The 18,674-nt window shown below is 37.8% G+C and overlaps 1 protein-coding gene across 1 annotated transcript in view; it reads right to left on the bottom strand.

The window, feature by feature from the left end:
* The window catches only part of PCNX1 (pecanex homolog 1), a 156,816-nt gene that overhangs the window by 111,356 nt on the left and 26,786 nt on the right, over positions 1-18,674 (bottom strand). The window contains 4 exon segments of the mRNA XM_014457768.2: positions 3,702-3,791; positions 4,955-5,000; positions 9,203-9,308; positions 16,040-16,248. Coding sequence (XP_014313254.2) covers positions 3,702-3,791; positions 4,955-5,000; positions 9,203-9,308; positions 16,040-16,248 — 451 coding nt within the window.

Raw genomic sequence — 18,674 nt, 5'->3', positions numbered from 1 at the left:
CACACCCTGTCACACACAGAGCCACAGGGCTGATCAGGGGGTTTGGGCGCTGCACCCTGTCACGCTGATCCGGTGCCAGGAGGCTTGCGGCTCCGCTGATCCCAGTGCTAGGAGGCACATTACCCTTTTACTATATAGGATAGAGGCCTGGGGGCGGGCTGGTTTGCCCTGAAGGGTGTCCTGGATCAGGGTGGGGGTCCCCACTGGGGTGCCTGGCCAGCCTGGATGAGGGGATGATGGCTGTTTGCAGCTGGTCACACACCCTTCAGGGGGGGGGTCCCCACTGGGGTGCCTGGCCAGTCTGGGTGAGGGGCTGAGGGCTGCTTTCAGGCTGGCGGTTTTGACTGAAGCTCCCAACCACTCCTTTTTTTCTTTTTTTTTTTTTTCTTCTGGGCCAGCTTTAGCTCTGGCTCTAGCTCTGAGGCTTCCGCTACTGGTTTGTTTGCAGTTCTATAATCGAAACAATGTATAACTTCAGCTCTGAGATCCCAGCCGGCTATATTTGTTAGAATGTTTCAAACTGCCAGCTCAGAGGCCGGCAAGTCAGGCGGGGAACGTTGGAGTCTGCAGTCACGGGAGCAAGCAAGCCTCATGTTCGCTTCCAGCTGCCTGGCTGCCGGCCGCCATCTTGGCTGACAGTTAATTTGCATAAGGATACGCTGATTAGCCAATGGGAAGGGTAGCGGTCGTATGCCAATTACCATTTTTCTCTTTTATTAGTGTAGACTAGAGACCCGGTGCACGAAATTTGTGCACTGAGGGGAGGAAGGGTCCCTCAGCCAGCCTGCGCCCCCTCACAGTCCAGGAGCCCTCAGAGGATGTCCAACTGACGACTTAGGCCCGTTCCCTGTCTCCGCCACCACCGCTGCGCTTGTCAGCCATGAGCCCAGCTTCTGGCTGCGCACTGATCACCAGGGGGAAGCTCCTGCATTGAGCGTCTGCCCCCTGGAGGTCAGTGCGTGTCATAGCGACCAGTCGTTCTGCCGCCGGGCCAAAACCGGCTCTCTGACTTCCCCCGAGGGGTCCCAGATTGCAAGAGGGCGCAGGCCAGGCCAAGGGACTCCACCAGTGCACGATTGGGGCTGGGGAGGGACGTGGGAGGTTGGCTAGCCAGGGAGGACTGCGGGAGGCCTCCAGGGCATGTCCAGCCCTAAGTGCTCAGTCCCGATCAGCCAGACCCCAGCAGCAAACTAACCTACCAGTCGAAGTGTCTGGCCTCTGCTGGTTAGTGCACGTCATAGTGACTGGTCAACCAGTCGACTGTCTGGCCCCTGGTCATCAGTGCACGTCATAGCGAGCAGTTGAGCAGCCTTAGCATATCATTAGCATATTATGCTTTGATTGGTTGAATGGCCAACTGGACGACCGGACACTTAGCCTATTAGGCTTATATTATATAGGATTATTGCTGCTTAGAGGTCTAACAGCATCTCATACCTGATATGCCTAAAACTGAACTCCCTATCTTATCCTCCTACTCCCTGATTTTTCAGTACTGTAAGTGATTTATTCCCAGTACTTAAAATAGTGCTGAGCACATAATGAATACTAGATATGTTACATGTTAACTATGTGGGAAAATATGTGATAAAAGCAGGTGATAAACCTACATGAAAGTATAATAGTATAGCATTAAAAGCATAATTCAAAACTAGACTGCCACTTTGTAGCTGTGTAATTTTGGTGCAAGTTTCTTGTAACCTCTCTAAGCCATGATATGTTCACCTGACCAGTGAGAATAAAAGTATTAATATTAAATGCTTAAAGATGAACTGGGTGAATGTGTATAAAGCAGAAGTGGGGAAAGTTTTGATGCAAAGGACCATTTGGATATTTATAACATCATTAACAGGCCATACAAAATTAACATCTTAAAAATTAGCTTGCTATATTTGGTTAAACATTTAATTAACTCACCCCTAATGCTTGGCAAGACCAGACCAAATGATCTCTCAGGCCTTATCTGGCCCTTGGACCGGATGTTCCCCATCCCTGATAAAGGCTGAAAAGAAGACCTAAACCAGGGGTTAACAAACTAAGGCCTATATGAGTCAGGTGATACAGCCATGCCCACTCATTTATGTGTTATTTATGTCCTCTTTCACTTTACAATGCAGAGTTCAGTAGTTACAAGAGAGACCATATAGCCTACAAAACGATCTGACTGTTTATAGAAAGTTTACTGACCCCTAATCTAGATAACAACATGCACTCAGTGAACATCATTATCTAGTCATTATGTATCTGCAAGGGTATGTTTGTGTGTATATAATTCCTAACTTGTCACACTACAAAATTCTTACTTCCCAGATAGAAAATAAAAAGACATATGACCCCTAAATGCACTAGCCCTTCTACGATACCTAGTTTTTGAGACATCCTGATAATTAAATATTATAAAAAGGGATACTATAACTCTCAAATGGATCAATCCACCTTTACTTTTTGAGAAAATAGTTTCCATATCATACAGTATGTTCAAGAGTATTTTTTGGCAGGGAGGAGTAGGTTGGCAGGGGTAGCCCACAAAAACAAATAAACAATGATTGTGGTACTATAATTCTAAAACAGCAGGGTTACAGTGATAAACTTAAAATTCCAAGTACCAGAAACAAAATCTACTTGTAGGAATTGGACCTGTATTAATGGGAAAATGTCATAACTTTGTGATCTATTTGTAATTTCATGAATAAGTTTCATAATTAAATACAGGAAATTTATCAGCCTGTCTATCTACCCCCCTCTACCCAGGCTAATAATAACAACAGGCCAGAAATAAGACAATTTTCTGTCTCACTGATTATAACCTGGAATAATCTCCACTTAAAATTCAAGATGACATATTCATCCTTTCATGTTTGAAAATTAAAATTCAAACAGAAAAATCTGGCAGTTCTTTAAAAAAAGAAAACTCCAAGAAAATCCAAAATACTCATTTATGATTGAGTTGAATAAGGAGGGGAAAAAATCACTTGAAGCCAAAATTTCTATTAAAAATATGCTAGAGGAGGCAGGCACCATGCTGGAGGCAAACATAGTTTCTCAGAAACTCCAACAGCAAGTTATTTCTCCATTAAAACATATTGTTGAACAAGATATGAAGCAGCTGGCATTTAGAGGTCACACTAAATGGAAAAACAACAGTTTTATATACTAGGTTATCATTAAGCTAGGCAAGATGCTCTGACCAACTAAAGGAATAGCAGATTCTTATCTCCCATCTCATATTCACTTTAGGGCAGGGGTGGGCAAACTTTTTGACTCGAGGGCCACAATGGGTTCTTAAACTGGACCGGAGCGCCGGAACAAAAGCATGGATGGAGTGTTTGTGTGAACTAATATAAATTCAAAGTAAACATCATTACATAAAAGGGTACGGTTTTTTTTTTTTAGTTTTATTCATTTCAAACGGGCCGGATCCGGCCCGCGGGCCGTAGTTTGCCCACGGCTGCTCTAGGGCATATGCTCATAAAACTTGTCTCTTCATGTTTAGTTGGCAGAACATGTATAACTGAATTCCAGAAAGCTAAAAGTACTTACAGCACTCTGTTTTATTATCCTATTAAATAATTTTACTTTAAAGTTTCTTTTAAAAACAATTATTAAATTGTTATAAACTTCTGCCAAAATGTGAGCAGCATATTCTACAAATTCACCCTGATCCACACAATACATGTCACTGTGAGGTATAATGTTCTTACCTTGTTCTTCACTTCCTTCCTTACAAAGACTAGAGCTCTGGCCCAGACTTAAACTGATATCATCAGAAGTCTTAGCAGTGTCTGTATCTCCTACAAAGTTAAGAGAAACATGTGAAGATATTATATTAAAAATAACAACTGTACACTGGCATAACAAGGAAGGACATCAAAGAGTACAGTAGATATCTACTATATTAGTTCACTATATGCTGTGTCAGTATTCTCTAGCTACAAAAGCAGTAGACTATCAGACCACATAATTATTCTAATAGCACTACAAACAAATAATATGGAAAGCTTTATATTGTTAGCTAATAAAACTATTTCTTTAAAAAGAAGCAGTTGTGTTTTTTAATGAAAATTGAAATTGAAACAACATAAATTTCCCAGGGCAAATTAGTAAGCTAAAAAATTGTAAGATTAAAATAATATAAATTTATTTGAAATCCTATATAATAAAAGCCTAATATGCAAGTAGACCAAACCGCAGAACGACTGGTTGCTATGACATGCACTGACCACCAGGGGGCAGAGGCTCAACGCAGGAGCTGTCCCCTGGTGGTCAGTGCACTCCTACAGGGGGAGCACTGCTCAGCCAGAAGCTGGGCTCACGGCTGGCAAGCACAGCAACAGTGGCAGGAGCCTCTCCCACCTCTACTGCAGGCAGGCGGTAAGGAGCGAGGAGTCCTGAACTGCAAGAGCCCCGGACTGCGAGAGAGGTGTCTGACGTCCAGCTTAGGCCCTAAGCCGGCAGGCGGACATCCCCCGAGGGGTCCCGGACTGCAAGTGGGTGCAGGCCGGCCTGAGGGTCCCCACTCCCCAGTGCACGAATCTCGTGCACCGGGCCTCTAGTAAATGTATAAAATAAAAGGCATATTTTCAGATGTATAGAAAAACATTTTCCCTTTCTTATTGCACCCAATTTAAAGGTTTCACATTAAATTACTCCGTTTTTCATGAATCTCACTAAAACCCACAAAAGTATTTTCCCTCAAGGCAAGGAAGTTTAATAGAACAAAATTTACAATTAATACAATGTAATGCAAATGGTCAAATACCTTTGTGAAATTTGAATGATGAAAAGGGAACACAATTTAAATCAAGTAACCTTTAGTATCAGATACAAATTTTATCTACAAAATAATTTCAAGAACAATTTTTATTACATGTGAATATAAAATGCTCAGTTATCTTTATTACAGCCAAAAAATAATGGAAAATCAGAGACAACTTTCAAGTTAGATCATGTCTACCTTTAATAGTTGTTGCTGTTCCAAGACGAGAAGAACCAGATCCAATCTGAAAAATGGCATGAAACAAGTAAAACTAATTAAAATGCTAGTTCTATGTTATTATCAATATACTAGCAAGATCATCAAACCAAATTATTATCAAAACATATAATCAGTCATTTTTATCAATATTAAAAGATACCGTTTAGGCATTTTACATCAGAGTCACAGGCCTGTTTGCTGTTGCACAACTGTGTGTACATTACAGGTGTGCTGGGACACTGAATCCCTGAGTCCCTCTGTATGCTCAGGATTCATGGAACCCCCAGGGTAGGATGCCTCCAACCTCAAGCAATCTATGCCATGTAATTATCTTTTTTTTTTTTTTAATCCTCACCCGAGGAGTCAGGATATTTTTCCATTGATTTTTTTGAGAGAGTGAAAGGAAAAGGGGGAGGGGAGAGAGAAACATTGATGTGAGAGAGACACATAGATTGGTTACCTCCTCCCACATGAGCCCTGACCTGGGATAGGGATTGAACCTGCAACCCAGGTATGTGCCTTTGACTGGGAATTGAACCCAAGACCCTCCGGTGCATAGGTCAATGCTCTAACCACTGAGACATGCCAGCCAAGGCCAATTATCATTTTTTTATATTGCATCATGATATGTTCATATTATAAACAAAATCAAAATTAGGTATTGAATCTATCTGAAATAAATTCAGACTGATCAAGATATATAAAGGGAAGATTTGGAGGACAAAACAATATATCCCAAAAAGAGCAATCTAAATCTTCAACTGTCACACTGTTAAATCAATATGTACTTTCCTCAGTTCCAGACAAAAAGTAAGTACTTCTTTGTATATTGCTATAACATATTTAGAAATAATTAAAAATTAAGACATCTATGAAAAATGAATTTTTAGCACAACCTATATAAACAGAAAACTAAAATCTACTGAACTTTTAATGCTTATATTAAAGATGGTATAACACTACCCTAAAAATTTCACAACCATCATTTATTATACTACTATAAAAATCATGTTAACAAATACCACAAATTCCACAAACACCTAGGAAATAAAATATAACAACGTGACAGTTACTAAATCAACAAGTCTCAGTAACTCTTTCTATAATCTGTTTTCAAGGGATTCAAGAAGAAAACACTCAAGCAAATTTAACATCTTAGAATAAAATTAAAAACATTCAAGTAATATTTTGTATTTTACTAAATCTTTCCTTTCATCGATTCAATTGAACAAAAGTATACCATAAGAAATTTGCTCAAAATATAAGTTAATACTGACTTTGAAGGAGTATGAGGGACTTTCTTGATTGGATGGCAATTAAATATATACTGTGTGTGTATGTGTGTGTATGTAAAAATCCACTTAAGATATGTATACTATATAAAAGTTATATGGCAGTGAATAATAAAATATGCATACACAAACATGTTAAAACTACTAATAAATTCTTGATATAGCCAATAAAAATGAACTTTGCAATATATGTAACTGTTGATTAAACTGTATGCTCAGCAAAAAAATGTACTTACTGTGAAAACTCACCCTAATACCAAAACCAGATAAAGACAACACAATAAAAGAGAATTACAGGCCAATATCCCTCATGAGCATAGATGCCAAAATCCTCAACAAAATCCTCGCAAATCAGATCCAGCAGTACATCAGAAAGATCATACACCGTGACCAAGTAGGATTTATCCCAGGGATGCAAGGATGGTACAATATCCGCAAATCAATAAACATAATACATCACATAAACAAATTGAGAGATAAAAACCACATAGTCATATCAATCGATGCAGAAAAAGCATTTGACAAAATCCAACACCCATTTTTGATAAAAACTCTCAGCAAAGTGGGAATAGAAGGATCATACCTCAACATAATAAAAACCGTGTATGACAAACCCACAGCCAACATCATACTCAATGGGCAAAAACTAAAACCATTTCCCCTAAGAACAGGAACAAGACAGGGATGCCCACTCTCACAACTCCTGTTCGACATAGTACTGGAAGTATTAGCCATTGTGATCAGACAAGAAGAAGAAATAAAAGGCATCCAAATTGGAAATGAAGAAGTAAAACTGTCCTTATTCGCAGATGACATGATATTGTACATAAAAAACCCTAAAGACTCCATCAAAAAACTATTAGACTTAATAAATGAATTTGGCAATGTAGCAGGATACAAAATTAACGCCAAGAAATCTATGGCATTTCTATACACCAATAGTGAACTTACAGAAAGAGAGACTAAAAAAGCAATCCCATTTACCATCATGCCAAAAAAAATTAAGATACCTAGGAATAACCCTAACTAAAGAGGTAAAAGACCTCTACTCAGAAAACTACAGGAAGTTGAAAAAAGAGATAGAGGAAGATATAAACAGATGGAAGAACATACCATGTTCATGGATTGGTAGAAGCAACATCATTAAAATGTCCATACTACCCAAAGCAATCTATAAATTCAATGCACTTCCCATTAAAATACCAACAGCATATTTCACAGACCTAGAACTCTCCAAAAATTCATCTGGAGTAAAAAAAAGACCCCGAATAGCTGCAGCGATCCTGAGAAAGAAGAACAAAGTAGGTGGGATCTCAATACCTGATATCAAGCTGTATTACAAAGCCATTGTTCTCAAAACTGCCTGGTACTGGCACAAAAACAGACATATAGATCAATGAAATAGAGAATCCAGAAATCGACCCGAACCAATATGCTCAATTAATATTTGACAAAGGAGGCAAGAACATACAATGGAGCCAAGATAGTCTCTTCAATAAATGGTGTTGGGAAAATTGGACAGATATATGCAAGAAAATGAAACTAGACCACCAACTTACACCATACACAAGAATAAACTCAAAATGGATAAAGGACTTAAATGTACGACAGGAAACCATAAAAATTCTAGAAGAATACAAAGGCAACAAAATCTCAGACATATGCCGAAGCAATTTCTTCACCGATACAGCTCCTAGGGCATTGGAAACTAAAGAGAAAATAAACAAATGGGACTACATCAAAATAAAAAGCTTCTGCACAGCAAAAGAAACCATCAACAAAACAAGAAAGCCCACTGCATGGGAGAACATATTTGCCAATGTTATCACCGATAAGGGTTTAATCTCCAACATTTATAGGGAACTCACACAACTTAACAAAAGAAAGATAAACAATCCAATCAAAAAATGGGCAAAGGACCTAAATAGACACTTTTCAAAAGAGGACATTCAGAAAGCCAAGAGACATATGAAAACATGCTCAAAGTCACTAATCATCCGAGAGATGCAAATCAAAACAACAATGAGGTACCATCTCACACCTGTCAGAATGGCCATCATCAACAAATCAACAAACGACAAGTGCTGGAGAGGATGTGGAGAAAAAGGAACACTTGTGCACTGCTGGTGGGAATGCAGACTGGTGCAGCCACTATGGAGAACAGTATGGAGTTTCCTCAAAAAGTTAAAAATGGAACTCCCTTTGGCCCAGTGATCCCACTTCTAGGAATATATCCCAAGAAACCGGAAACACCAATCAGAAAGGATATATGCATCCCTATGTTCATAGCGGCACAATTTACCATAGCGATGATCTGGAAACAGCCTAAGTGCCCATCAGTAGATGAATGGATTAGAAAACTATGGTACATCTACATGATGGAATACTATGCTGCTGTAAAAAGGAAGGAATTCTTACCATTTGCAACGGCATGGATGGAACTGGAGAGCATTATGCTAAGTGAAATAAGCCAGTCAATGAAAGAAAAATACCACATGATCTCACTCATTTATGGATAAGAAGGACCATTATAAACTGATGAACAAAAATAGATACAGAGGCAGAGCAGCCTCGAACAGACTGTCAAACTACAGCTGGAAGGCTGGGGAGGGTTGGGGGGCGGGAAGGGGGGGTAAGAGATCAACCGAAGGACTTGTATGCATGCATATAAGCATAACCAATGGACATAAGACACTGGGGGGTAGGGGAGGCCAGGGGATTGTCAAGGCGGGGAAAAAAAAGGAGACATATGTAATACTATTTGTAATACTTTAAGCAATAAAAAAATAAGAATATCAATAAAATATATTAATAAATAATCAAAACATTATTAATCAGCAAGATAAACACCAAATGACTATTACAGACAGGAGAACTTCTGAGACCACCATCAGGAATAGGAAAAAAAGCCAAATAAAATCACACAGGTTTCTACCTGGTTGCTTGGATCTAGGCCAGCATAAGAATTTCTTGAACTGCAACCAACTGGTGGTGTGGCCTCTCGAATGAACTCGGACATTTCAATACCTCCACCAGGATCACTATGGGAAAGAATGAGAAAAAGAGAGAAACTGCCATTATTCTGCCACCAATGGCTTTCTTTTTATTATTTTTTTCTATAAAACTAAGAGGTTCTGGTTTTTAATAGAAAAAAAAAAAAAAAAAAAAAGATCATTTTTTATTTATAAACCTAAGAATTTGAACTATTTTATAAACACGTCACTCCTTGAAAATACTTAAAAACACTCTCTCAAATTGTCTACAATCAACATTAGAAACTGACCTTAATCTATACTAATAAAAGGGTAATATGCTAATTAGGGCGAACGTCTTCCGGACATCCATCAGGACAAAGCCACAGCGGCTGCGAGGCCTGGGGCTCATGGCAGCCATGGGCTCAGGCAGCTGTGGGCTCAGGCAGCTGAGAGGCCTAGGGCTCACGGCAGCCATGGGTTCAGGCAGCCATGAGCCCCGGCGACTGCGAGGCCCCGGTCTCAGGCAGCTGTGAGCCCTGGCAGCTGCGAGGCCTGGGGCTCAGGCCTCGCAACTGCCACCGCCGGCAGTGGCGGCAGCAGCAGGGTGATGGGGACGACACCTTCCCCTGATCAGCCCGGTCGCCTCCTGCAGAGGGAGGCCAGGTAGGACATCTCCTGAGGGCTCCTGGACTGTGAGAGGGGGCAGGCTGGGCTGAGGGATGTCCCCCCCACCCCCACCAGTGCACAGATTTTCATGCACCGGTCCTCTAATTACAATTATAATAGGCACACCAAACAGAGTACATATTTTTTGATGTGTGTCATATAAACACTCTAGAAAAGAAATGATTTGCCTTTTGTTTCCTAAGAGCAAAGAGAAATCGGTCATTGTAAACAAAGCAAGTAATGAGATATTATACCACTCTCAGGACCAGTCTGACTGAGCTGTGGACACAATGATGGACATGCAAAAGAACAGTCATCCTGGTCAAGCAACTTACATCTGTATTTTTTTTTAAGTTAACAGCACTTAACTGGGATACTAACTTGTTTTATACAACTGGAAACCTAAAATTGTGTGTAGGAGTTAGGAGTTAGAAGGCTTAAGTTAAATAAAATGATGCTCACTATATAGTAACAACAGGTACTAGATAAAAGAGAAAAGTTCTAGGTTCAAAAAACTGGGGAGGTCCCCATATATAGTAGTACTTAAAGATGATGGGACTCCCCCAAATTAGGAAAAGCGATCACACCAATTTTTTAAAAATGTATAAAGTTCCTTAGGAACACAACTTTTAGAACAACTCAGGCCTAAAATTTATCATAACCTTATTTTTTGCCCCAAGTTTTTTATTTATTCTATCTGGCATATACAGAATTAAGTACTCAATAATTTTTTAGCTATTATTATCAAGGATAAAAGTTCTAGGATATATGCTAGGCATTATAGTGGATATAAACTATTTTGCCATCCAACACTTAATTCAGCCTTTTCATTAACAAAACAAACAAACAAAAAAGCAACCCAAAATTCTTCTGGTGAACCACCCCATCCCAAACTCTCATATGGCTTTGGGTGAGGCTGACCCATCCTCAGTGCGTTCTACTAACCAAAGTCAATCAGCAGGTCCTATTCTCTTGGTGATAGAGCTCAGTTCTAGAATAAGCACATGCATGACCCAACTCAAGCTAGCCTGAATCAGGCCAGGAGTATTCTATTGTTGAGAAAAGACATTTATCTCTATCTGCTAGTGTTAATGTAGCTGCTTTTTCTCTTTCTTTTTTACAACTACAATGGGAGAGGCTGTCTAAAAAACCAATGAAAAGAAAAGGTCACAGCCTGGTGAAGGGAAACAGGACCACAAAGTGATTGTTAAAAATCACACCTTCCGACCACTTTGAAATCACACATTTGAAGACATCCCTTACATACAGATTTTTCAGTAATGTGAGTCATAATTCCCTTAGCCTGTTTGGGTGGGGTATTCTGACAGCTGCCATCAAAAGATATGGGCAAAATAGAATTTGCTTATAAGTGTTGCTTCCATGCAACACTTATCGTGATAAGTATTTATCACGATATGATATTTAGTGTTCTTATTAATGGTTTCATAACTATCAGATCCCTATTTGCTTAAGGGTTCCTAACTCTAGGCCACCGACTATAGATAGGTAATATTCAATAAAGAAAATTAGCTTTCTAACTTGCTATCCATTTATAAAAATAAAGCATATTGGAAATCGGTTACAAATCTGATAACCAATTCAGCATACAAATGTCCATGTGTGAGAAAAGTGGAACATGCTCGAGTTTGTTAGTTGTTTGGTGTTAACTCATACAAGACATACGGGCCAGGATAAGGAATATTTTTCTAATCTGGTAAAACCTTAAGTGAGTATATAGAGACAGCTATTACCATACTGAACTAGTGATGAATAATATCCAGCAACATCACTCTATCTCCACTGGAATTCATTCTCTAAGTAAGATTCCATAAAAATCAGAAGATGGAGAGCAAGGTAAAGACTAAGGAAAAAATATACAATACCAGAGAAAGGTTTATATAGGTTTGCCTAGTTTATATACTTCAACTTTACTGATATATAAATTACAGATCATCCATTTAAACTCTGCACTTCAACAGCTTTTAGTATATTCCTAAAGTTGTGCAACCATCACCACAGTTAATGTTAGAATATTTTTATCCACCAAAGCAAATCCCTTTAGCTTTTACCACCCTATCCACTTCCCATCCTGCCAAGGCCTAAGTAGCCACTAATCTATTTTCTGTCGCTACAGATGCCTATTATGGACATCTATAATGATAAAAGCATAGTATGCTAATTAGACCAGACAGCCAAATGACCTTCCGGATGTCCTTCCGGATGACCCTCTGGAAGAAGCTGGGGCTGCCAGGGCCGAATTCCTTGCACGAATTTTGTGCATCGGGCCTCTAGTTTCACATAAATGGAATCATATATTATGTGGTCACTTGTGACTGGCTTCTTTCACTTGGCATAATGTTTTCAAGGCTCACCCATATTGTAGCATGTATCAGCACTTTATACCTTTTCATGGCCTAATAATATTCCATTTAATAAATAAAATACATTTTGCTTATTTAGTCATCAGTTGATAGATAATCTTGCCTAGTTTTTTGTTATTTATTTAAGGTTGTTTTTTATTGATTTTAGAAAGAGAGGAAGGGAGAGGAGGGAGAGAGACAGAGAGAGAAACATTGATGTGAGAGAGAAACATCTATTGGCTGCCTCCTGCACCCCCCGAAACCTGGGCAGGTGCCTTGGGCAGGAATGGAACCAGCAACCTTTTGGTGCAATGAGCCACATGGGCCAGGGCAATCTTGCCTAGTTTTATACATTATTTCTGACAGCAAGTCCAAATGATTATAATCTGAATGTAATATTATTAATTAAAATAAAAGCAAATATTCACTAAGTAGTACATTCTAGTCATGGGAACATGTGCTCTATTTGCATTTTCTCATGAAGTATTTTCTTAAAACCTATGATTTAACAGATGAAAAAAACTAAAAACCAAAGGGTGAAAAAACTTGGCTAGGGTCTCAGAGGAGCAAACAACATGCACTGAGTCACTGGTATGTGGAGTTCAAGTGGGAAGGGAGGATAAAAATAACACTTACACAGCACTCTACAATGTGTTATCATATCTGTTTTTTGTTTTTTCCCCACACACCTGAATGTAGGCACTCAAAACAGTAAAGACTGAGAAAAGATTTGAACACCAGATCTGTACAACTCTAAAGCTCACAGTCTAAGATACCATTACTGCCTTTCAACAAATAAGACACTGAAATTCCCTTTCCAGCTCAAAACCAAAAATAAACACCATCATCTGGCAAGTTTCTTAACGTCAGCAATGCTGACATTTGGGGTCATGTAATTCTTGATTGTGGGGACCATCCTGTGCACAGCAGCATCCCTGACCTCTACAAACTAGATGCCAGTAGCACTCCCCCTAGTTGTGATAAGCAAAAATGTATCTTAGGGGCAAATCACCCCTGGCTGAGAAACAATGTTCTAGAACTAATGCTCAATGGCCAACATTGAGTAAGAAGAAGATATTAAGGAAGCGAAAAAGAAGAAGAAAACAATAGATGACTCCTTAAAAAAATCCTCTAGCAAAATTACTATACCTCTCTCTTCTCTATAAATTTAGAAGCAGAACTGTTAGCCAGCCACATGTATACTAAATATAGCTAAACATATAAAACAGCTGAGTAAGAATTTTCTTTATTGGCAAGCCTTGCCAATTTTCAGCAATGCAGAGTTTTAGCACATACTACCTGGAAAACATAGTAATTTAAAATTCTCACAGAAGCAAAATGGTCAACTGTAGTAAGCAATACACCAAATTCGACCTTTATACCTTAATTTCCCCATCTGTTAAAAAATATATACCAGGTACAGGGCAAGGCAGAAAAGAAGGATAGAGTCTAATCTGAATTATAAAGGAGACTTCACAAACTAATTTGTTGATTATTAGCACCATTAACTGCTCAGATTTTCATCAGAAACATCCTAGCACCATTGACAAATATAGATTACAATGTTGTTCATAAAAGTATGACTACATAAAAACAAAGTTCCTAAACAAAATAAATCTTCAGAAAACTTAGCCTAAAATTCACTTACATACAGTTTCAATATATCCTTAATTTATAATACTGTAAGCATTACTGCTATGAGAAACAGAGAGAAAATGTGGTCTATCTCCTAAATGTTTTTGTTCAAATCATAAAATTCTAAGTGTAATATCCTCTGCGGAAACATTAGAAATGTAATACAAACAATGACTTTGCCTCTTCCTATAAGATACAGATTTAATAAGCATTTTTAACTGCTGCACTGCAGTCAAAGAAAACCATCATACTCAAGTAGTCCTACTATATTCATTCATTCATGCAACAAACTGACAGCTTTTATGTACTAAGCACAGAGATAGGCTCTGGAAATAAAAGTATAGATTTTCTTGTTCATGTCTTTTCCTCAGAAAAAAATGTGAGTCACAAGGTGGGAAGGTGGGGAAAGGGAGACATCAAAAACAAAAATCTATAACAAAGACCCTATTTGATGGTGAAATTTAAAAACACTTTGAGATTAGAAAAACACATGGATGTACACTAATACTACTTCAATTTAACCATGTGCTAGAAGTCATAGCCGATGAAAAAGTTAAACATAGCCAATGAAAAAGTTAAACAAGAAGTATAAGGACTAGAAAGGAAGAAATAAAACATCATTTACAGAAAATCAAGAAAGAAACTATAAAGTTTCATTGTTGATAGGGAGTTTAATAAGTTTGCTGGATACAAAGTAAACTGCTAAATTCGTTTAAAGGGAAAAAACAAAAAAGTAGTTATAAAAAATGTATAATAGCAGAGAAAGTATAAAATAATTTGGCTAATTTAACAAAAGCTATATAAACCTTTTAATGGAAAAATAATAAATCTTCACTGAAAGACCTTAAAAAAGACTAAATAAATGGAGAGATTCAATTTGGCAAAGATAGCAATTCAACTTAATTCCAATAAAAATCCTTAGTTTTTGCAGGATTTCTCATTTATCCTTTGTTCTAATTGTAATATGGCCTATGGGCACTATTAGTCCCATGAGTACTAATAGTACTACGAGTACTATTATATGCCTCATCATTCGGATGAGGAAGTCAAGCCATATAAAACTTAGTAACTCCTCCAAGATCATACAATCAGGAAGTGATTCAAGCCCCCATACATTAAGTGCAGAGTCTATATCAGCCGTGGGGCCCGTTTGAAATGAATAAAACTAAAAAAAAAAAAAAAAGACCGTACCCTTTTATGTAATGATGTTTACTTTGAATTTATATTAGTTCACACAAACACTCCATCCATGCTTTTGTTCCGGCCCTCCGGTCCAGTTTAAGAACCCATTGTGGCCCTCGAGTCAAAAAGTTTGCCCACCCCTGGTCTATATTCTGTTTGCTTACCCGCTATACAAGAGTACGCATTTCCTAATAGAAACAAAATAAACTTAAGAAATACTCAGAACCCATTAAAAAAAACACTGAAGTTTTACAAGACATAACAGACAAGTGAATAAGTGGGTATACACAGCATCTCTCTATTTCAAGGTTGCATTCTCTCCAGATTTAATAGAATTATCATCAAAACTCTAAAGGTATTTTCTGGAGGATGAGCACACAGGGGACATCTCACAAAAATCTAAGCAAGTATATGCATGAGAATAACCAATATAACATTGAAAAAATATATTGAAGAGGGATTCACACTGCTAAGTATTAAACTTATTAGAAAGCCAAAAAGCAGTATGTTATACACAAAAAAAAAAGACAGGAAGATCAATGGGGCAGAAAACAAAACCCAGAAATTGACATATGTACATAAAAAATAAAGGATTTAAAATCACTGCGGGAAAAAATTTATTATTCACTAAACAGTGTTGGGACTAAACCTACAAAAGAAAATCAGAATGTTTTCAGATTGACTACAATTTAAGAGTGAAAAATAAAATAAGAATACTGAAAGTAGACATGTGAATTATTTATATAATTTGGAATAAGAAAAAAAATCCTGCAAAACTTGACATATTATGTGTACAACTAATAAACATTCACAGAATAGATCACATAAAAATAAATTGTGGCATATAAATAAATATGCCTTAAAACCAGGTTACAGAATGGGCACAATACAATAATCACATCACTGTACTCATGCAGGATCTACATCATTACAGAGTGACATGGGGGACCTTACCTCGGTCCATTGCTGTCTTTTCTCCTGATTGAACAGTTGCCTTGCTCAGCTTTGGCTCGCTGATCTTTGAACTCATTTGCATTCCTATCTACAACTTCTCCAGCATCCAGTGCTCTGTGGAGTCGATAGTTGACCATCTTCAGAACAATGAAAACAGCAGCTATCACAGGACAATAAACTGCTACTATAATCATGGAAGAAGGAAGGGCCTTTGAGAGGAAAAAAATAAAGATGTGCATTTTTAAATATCTTATATTTCATTCAGTTAGAAAAATATGTAATTAAGAATAAACATACACAGTCACACACACAGCATCAATTATGTTACTATTACTAAGTTGCAAAAGTAAAAGACAGCACTGCCCAATACAATAGCCACTAGATACATGAGGCTACTGAGCACTTGAAATGTGGTTAGTCTGACTGAATTGTGCACTGTAAATAAAATAACATGGGATTTTGAAGACTCACTATGAAAAAAAAAAGTGTGAAACATCTCAATAATTTTTATATTGATTACATGTTGAAATAACATAGTACTGCATTAAATAAAATACTATTAAGATTAATTAAATCTGTTTTTATTTATTTTTAATGTGGCTACTAGAAAAACTTTAATTACATATGTGATTACATATGTTAATTACCATGTTTGTCTATTATTAGATAGGATGGCCTAAGCTGCAGTCGGACATCCTTAGTACTGCTGAGGAGGCAGGAGAGGCTCCCACCACCACCGCTGTACTGTTTTCAGGCTGCTCGCACCCCCTTCAGGGTGGGGGTCCCCACTGGGGTGCCTGGCCAGCCTGGATGAGGGGCTGCTGTACTGTTTTCAGGCTGCTCGCACCCCCTTCAGGGTGGGGGTCCCCACTGGGGTGCCTGGCCAGCCTGGATGAGGGGCTGAGGGCTGTTTTCAGGCGGGCCAAGCCTGCAACTGAAGCTCCCAGTCTCTCCTTTTTTTCTTTTTTTCTTTTTTTATTCTGGATTTACCTTCTGTAATTGAAACTTTGTTGCAGCTCCAGCTCCGAGGCTGGCTGGCTGAAAGCAGGTTTCTGGGGTTTGTTTAGCTTCTATAATTGCAACATTGTTGCTTAGACTGGAGCTCAGAGCCCGGCTGCAGCAGGCGGGGAACCTTGGCTTCCTCCATCACTGGAGCAAGCCCACCTCATGTTCACTTCAGCTGCCTGGCTGCCGGCCGCCATCTTTGATGGCAGTTAATTTGCATATCGCCCTGATCAGCCAATGGGAAGCGTAGCGGATGTATGGTTAATTACCATGTTTGTCTATTATTAGATAGGATGGCCTCAGATTCACTATTGGTAGAGACTATAAAACTAGACTCAACTTATGTCCACATTCATAAGAAAAAAAAAATCACACTGGATGTCTATAGCTCTAGATTCCAAATGTTTTCATTTCTCTGAGAACATAACTACATTTGCTTGGAAAGATAACCTCAAATTTTTGAGATGGTAAAATTGAAAAGATCCTGGTGAAACAGGCAGGTGTAGAATACGGATGTAATAAAAATGTGTGCTTTTTATTTTCTTTTTAAGTTATTTGGGAGGGAGAGTAATATTTTTGGATTGGATATGGGCATAATAGGTATATATTTGGTATTTTTAAATATTTAGATTAAGAAGTCATTCATATTAGGGTATATAAAAAATAAAACTGTAGGGCAGCAGGGGAGAGGTAAATGGGGGGAAAGGGAGAATTATGTAATAATTTAAATAATAAATTTAAATTAAAAAAATAAAACTGTGATTCCAACTAAAAACATCATTGAATAACTGACTTAGACTTATAATTTTAAGCTGAAAATGTATTTAAAATTTTACAAAATCCATAAATATCAGGTTTAAAAGAGTTAAGTACTTTGAAATATTTGTAAGATAGCTTAAGTACTTAAAAATGAATACTAAATTTAAAAACGCAATTTAAGCTAAAAGGATCTTAAGCCATATTTTAAAAATCAAATCTCTTAAAAATGACTGTAAAATGTTTTCAACCTGTAAAGAGTTGAGTTTAAAATTTTAAGTTGTTCAATTTATGGTGTTAATAAACTTAGCATTCATTGTGTAAAAAAAGAAGCTCTGAATAAGTTAAGCAGAAAATACACACACATACACACACATTCAAATTAATAAAAAATTCAAAGTAAACACAAATATGAAGCCATATACTACTCAGAGTATTTACAAAAATTCTGCACGATGCTGGTTTACACGTGATATGTTCACATAAGAACTAGAATTCTTGGAGATCATTTAGTTCAACACACTCATTTCCAGACAGGAAATTTAGACCTACAGACTCTGAATGACTTAGTCAAAATTACCATCTTAATAATATCAAAGCAACAAAAGTAAACAAGGTTTCTTATACCTATGCCACGGCATGTTTTACTATATACCACAATACCAATTGCATTTTGTCAATGAAAAACGAGTCAGAGTTCCATCATTGTTCACCGTAGTCCATAGTAAGATAAAAATGATTGATTATATTAATCAAGTGGATGGAAAGAGAGCAATCTCTCCATTACTCAGAGTGGCAGACAATGGAAATGTTAATGGCCTCTTCACGTGGGAAAAGATAAAAGAAACTACTTAATATTGAATAGTCTATCGTA

The sequence above is a fragment of the Myotis lucifugus genome, unplaced genomic scaffold (genome assembly GCF_000147115.1).
Source record: "Myotis lucifugus unplaced genomic scaffold, Myoluc2.0 scaffold_85, whole genome shotgun sequence".
NCBI classification, from domain to species: domain Eukaryota; kingdom Metazoa; phylum Chordata; class Mammalia; order Chiroptera; family Vespertilionidae; genus Myotis; species Myotis lucifugus.
This window is presented reverse-complemented; position numbering and strand designations above follow the sequence as displayed.